This window comes from Centruroides sculpturatus, unplaced genomic scaffold, assembly GCF_000671375.1.
Source record: "Centruroides sculpturatus isolate CEXI.00-Female unplaced genomic scaffold, Cexi_2.0 scaffold707, whole genome shotgun sequence".
NCBI classification, from domain to species: Eukaryota; Metazoa; Arthropoda; class Arachnida; order Scorpiones; family Buthidae; genus Centruroides; species Centruroides sculpturatus.
Window position 1 is genome coordinate 280,025 of NW_019384935.1, and position 5,641 is coordinate 285,665.

The 5,641-nt window shown below is 30.4% G+C and overlaps 1 protein-coding gene across 1 annotated transcript in view; it reads right to left on the minus strand.

The window, feature by feature from the left end:
* The window catches only part of LOC111632059 (probable ATP-dependent RNA helicase DDX52), a 59,419-nt gene that overhangs the window by 17,501 nt on the left and 36,277 nt on the right, over positions 1-5,641 (minus strand). The window contains exon 7 of the mRNA XM_023376414.1: positions 240-312. Coding sequence (XP_023232182.1) covers positions 240-312 — 73 coding nt within the window. The remainder of the gene's footprint in view (positions 1-239; positions 313-5,641) is intronic.

A 5,641-nucleotide genomic window follows, 5' to 3' on the forward strand; every position in this document is an offset into this window, starting at 1 on the left:
GTATTCAGGAATTTCCTAACAATGTGGCATGTATTCAATATAGTGGCCTTCTGTAGTGTGATGTATGTATTTCTATTCAATTGTAATGTTCCCAGGCTTTTGTGTAGTGTGTGTGGTATCACACCTGTACAGGAGAGAATGACAAGTACAATAAGCACCCTATCCATCCTCCATAGATGCTTTATTTCCTGGGTGAGTTCTCTGTACTTATTATTATTATTATTAAGCAGTTAATTTACCTTCTTAAATTTATTACAGGTGGTTCTTGTTGTAATAAATAAATCAGACGATTAGGAGTTGTCACCAATATATCTAAGAAATGGAAAATTGTTTATCTTAATTACTTAATACTACTTTTATGTAAAAATCTTTATGTAAGTTTAATTATAGATTTTATATTATAATCACCTAATAATATAATTATAGGTATATATTTCAATAATATTTTTTCTAGTGAGATTAAATAAGATGGATTGAAACAAACTGCTGACAGAATAAAGTGTTCAACCAAAAGAAAATTATTTATTTCATCAATATTATCTATGAATAAATAATAAATATTTGAAAAAAACCCCAAAATATACATTTCTGATTTCTTTTAAACTATTGTTAATAATATATAAAAATGTATATATATATACTGTAAATGGCATAAAAACTCACAAATAATGAAATTTCAAGTCAACAAAGTATTATTCTAGAACAGGGGTCGGCAACCTGCGGCTCTTTGGATGTGAAACTGCGGCTCTTTAGTTCCATACGCAAATATTATTTATTTTATCAAAAAAAAAAAAAAACATTTAAAAATCGTTCTGAATCGATTAACGAGGATTCGGCACCGATTCTATCTCTCAGCCACTTGTACTCGCTTTTCATCGCAACCCTCCCCCGTGACACACGTCGTCACTGTCGTCAGTCTGTTGGAAGCTCTCGAATGACGCCGTCATCAGATGTTTCTATGAGGTTTAATTCGCTTTCGACGCAAGACAATTCTGAATAAATAGATTAGTTTTTTTTCAAAAATCTTTATTTATGCGAGTACTATTTATTGTTGGCAAGAAAAAATTTTGTGGCTCTTTAAAAGCTTTGAAATTTTGTAAATTGTAATTTTTGGCTCTTCCGACTCAAAAGGTTGCCGACCCCTGTTCTAGAAGTATAGATTGTATTAAAAAAAGAAACAAAAAACAGACAGATTATATCAGATTTTAACAAGATAAGACAAACTTTTTATGTATACAAATCAGAAAACTAAGAAATATTTAATAAATAAAATTATCTTCTAAATAAAGGATTTGTAAATTTCCTTAGAGTATGTTAAAATAATCATGATATAATACTAGCAAAAATAATGTTACTATATCAAAAATAATAAGAAAGCCTCATGACTTTGTTTTAAAAAATCAAATTTGTACATAATACTCACAAATACTTAAAAATTTTTTAAAGTGTTAAAAAGTTACAGCTATTTTTAATGATTTTTAAATAATTGTTTTGTTTTAATAACTTTCTCACCAAAAGTGGGATTAAGGAAAATGCTATGGATATTTTTAATACCATCCACAATTTAGGTTACAATTACTTCCTAATTAATTGCATTAATGTGGAGGAAGTGTTCTGGTTACTTATTGTTTCCAACTATGAATTACTAAAGTTTTGAATCTCATGATATTATCATCACTTTTGATATTCCCAAATACTCAATCACATTTATTGCTGTTATGCCTCCATCATTCCATGATACAATTTTTTTACACTTACAAAGATTTTTTAATTCTTTTAGAAATATGTATTTGTGCAAAATCTTGTTTTTAGGCAATTTTAACATCAAAAATATTTAATGACCAGTTGGCCTTTCATCATATTCTAAATTGGATTATACCAAACAATTTTTTGTATTTGAAATAAACTATTTCTTTGATTTTAAGCAACTTGTTCCTTTTCCTACATACAGTAAATCTTTTCTTGATCTGCTTTGTCATAACATCCATACTACTGTTCTTCCAGCTAATGGATTTAAATCTTACCACACTACTCTTTTTCTATTACTTGCTCTCTCACCCTCTGAAAATATCTAGTAACTTTATTTTAATTCCTAGATAGAAAAATTAGTGTTTTCTTATTAATTCCAATTATACTATACAAGAAAAATCTGATATAGTATATTCACATCTCACTAATTGCACTCATTCCTAACTTAATTATAAAAATATAGATACATATGATCAAAAATGGTTTAACACTTTCCTCTGAAAACTCAAAAATTTAATGTGATGCCAACAAAACAGATAAAAAATATCAGGCAATCCTAGGATCGCTATTTACAAATGCATCCAAAAACATTTCTTCAATACTTGCCAGATCAAAATATTTCAGAATATTTTGCCTAATTTCTCTAAACTTCAACCCACCAAACAATCTAACTTCTCACCTGAACAAGTTTATTATACCTATGACAAATTAAAAAACAGATATGTTCAACTTTATCATAAATGCAATCATTCAATATTTGATCTTCACACCAAATATTGAATGTCAGGAAGGAAAAACACACTGAGTGCAGTATTATTACCAGCTTTTTTATACTGCTAACGCTTTCAACAAATCTCTGATCGTCACTTCATGCAAACAAAGATTTAAAAACAAACACAAATGTTCTAACATGAGATAGAACAAACTACAGTAGAACCTCCATTATCCGGATTTTCGATTATCCGGTTGTTCAAAATAAATAAAAATTTTACGAATTTGCTGATTTGCATTTGGCGAATTACGATACTGTTTATGTACGTGATGGAATGCATAACTTTGTTTGTTTCAACATCTCACCCAGCACAGTGATCGTAAACTCTTAAATATATTTTACATAGTAATAAAAATATAACTTGACATACGTATTTATAAATAATTTATATTCAAATTACATCATTTCTATGACCAAGGACGGCGTAAGGCATGGACGACGTGGGCCACCGCCTATGCTTCGCAGTCCGAAGGGCCTCGGCCTCGAAGGTTTATGCATTACTTAAAAGCCGTGAACGCGACGAAAAAATTTTACTTGTCATAAAACGATAAATAGTTTGTCAAATTTTTATTCATAAAAATGCAGTTTCAACTGCTTTTTATTTTATAAAATCCGTCTTCTTGAGCCACCAGAGGGCCTTTTAAACAATAGGTAGTCTATAAGCGTTGGTCAGTAGTAGTTCAAATTCAATACGAACGTTTGTTTCTTGAAAATTTGATCACGGTTTAAATACAGTATTTACTTTTAATATTACCGATATGTCATCGAAAAGAAAACGCGTTGTATTATCATTAAAAGACAAATTAAAGTATTTGTTTCGATTATCCGGATTTTTCCTTATCCAGACTACCTTCATCCCCAATTAGTCTGGATAATCGAGGTTCTACTGTATTTAAATTGAAACTTAAAAAACTTTTTAGAATTAACAGCTGTTGCAAACTATAAACATTGATTACATTCGATGCTACAATGTGATGCAGTGCATACGTGGATGCAGATCCACATTAATGATGCGACAGTCGATGTAATTCACTGTTTAATTGTTTGTACAGGGCAACCCATATGTTGGGCAGGTCAAAGGTAGGAGTGTTGCACGATTCTGAGGTTGTTGTGAGGAGAGCTTCCCATATAAAGACGAGTTTCTGGTTGCTACAGCCTCTGAGTAATGTAGCTTGAGCCCATAACAGGTTGTAGCTTTGTTCGAACACCTTTTTTGAGAACTCTGTGGTGTGCTTTCCTTTCACCACATCATCCTGGTGTTCAGCTAGGTGGCTAGCAAGCATTCTTGTTGTAGCCCCAATGTAACTTGTATTCATCTCTGTTAAGGGATTCTCCAATGGTATGGCATAGACCCCCGATTTTTCAAAGGTGGAGAGTTTGTCCCAGTCATTACAGATGAGCCTGTGCAAATTCAGTAGTAGAGATAGAGGCAGGAAAAGGTTATGTTGCCTGAATATACAGCAAATATGTATAGAAAGAGGTCTGCAATACGGTAATGCTAGTAGAACTACTTTATCATAAAGCTGATTATGAGTCTTTTAACTTTTTTCCTCTACAGATTGCTTCTCATTCATATTTAAATTAACCTTGTTAAAAATATAAACTTAACCAATCTTACTTTAGTCCTGATAAATTCCCTAGTCTCATGATAAAATAAATTTGTCAATGAAATTCTGGTAATAGGAAGTAATGGAAACAAAGTATAGAGTTGTTTAATTGCTACTTGTTCTCTTAATATATCGTTTAGTTATAAACATAAATTTTGCTGAAGATAACAAATCATACAAAAACACAACCAGTAATTGACTATTCCAACTTTATTATAACAGGAAATGCATTTTGGGCCTTCTGCCCTTCCTCAGTCCTTTACTACAGATCTTTAACTATTTCTTAAAATTATGTCAATGACCACTGAATGAAACAAATTCGTATTCTTAAGCTGTATAAAAGTGGAAGTAAATGTGAATTTCTATAAAGGTTGATAAAAAATGTTTCTTTTTAGAAAGACATAAAATAAAATTATAATAAAACTAATAAAATTTTTAAAAATTTTTGCTCGGGGGTCTGGGTGGCATAACAAGCAAGCACAACACACAGCAAATGGAGGTTGCAGGTTCAAGCCCCACCCAGGTCAGTTCTTTTATTCCAGAAGGTTCTAAATTTATTTTATAAATTATTAAAATTATAATTATTAATTTAATCAAGAGATGGCACCTAATGTCTCCCTCTAGTGTCAAATTGCTTTATAATAATCATTTAATTAGCCAAATTCTAGCTCAATCTTTCAGGCGATTATTGTTTATTTCATTATATATTATTTTTCTTCTTCAATATCATTCTGTTATTTGTATAACCAGGATCTCTGAAAAGGGACCCAAAATGGTCTCTGCACTGACAGTTCTCCATTCTCTTAGGAGCCATGGAGAGGGCTATGTCAGAGTATGTAGAAAGCCAACTACTCATATATATATTGGTGATCACAAACTTTTTAATGATCTCATTCCACCTAAATTTATTACTAAATATATTTTCATCATTAACGCTTGAAATTCCATCATGCTTTTATACACTTTTTTATTGGCTCAATGTCTCCCAAATACAAACAGATTTTCAAGGTCCATTGTCAATATTAAAAACCTACTACATCACAGTTTTCATGAGTATAAATTGCTGTGTAAGAAAGCTATGTATGTATTTTAAATTTACTGTTCAAATTTATTGTTTATCTTTTAATTTTTACTAGTTTTACTTTGTTGTTGTGTGGATGATTTTTCTTGACATGGACATCACATATGATTAATCTTGTAAAATAAAATATCTCATCTTGTAATTTGTAAACTTTATCACATATATAAAACACATTTTTATATTTGTGATTTTTATGTATATAATAAAATCATTCTAAAACTTTTTTAAAATTTCAAAATGAAATTTTTAATACTCGGTTTAAGGTAATTACTATTCACAAACTTTAAACTTCAGTTGACAGTTTTGTATTCCAAGACATTTTTGGCTTTTCTAAGGTCAGTGCAAAATTTCACTTCTAGACCAGCAGTAAGAATGGTAATTTCAGGTCTAGAAGCAAATTTCTGCACTGTGGATGACTGACTTTAGAAAGGC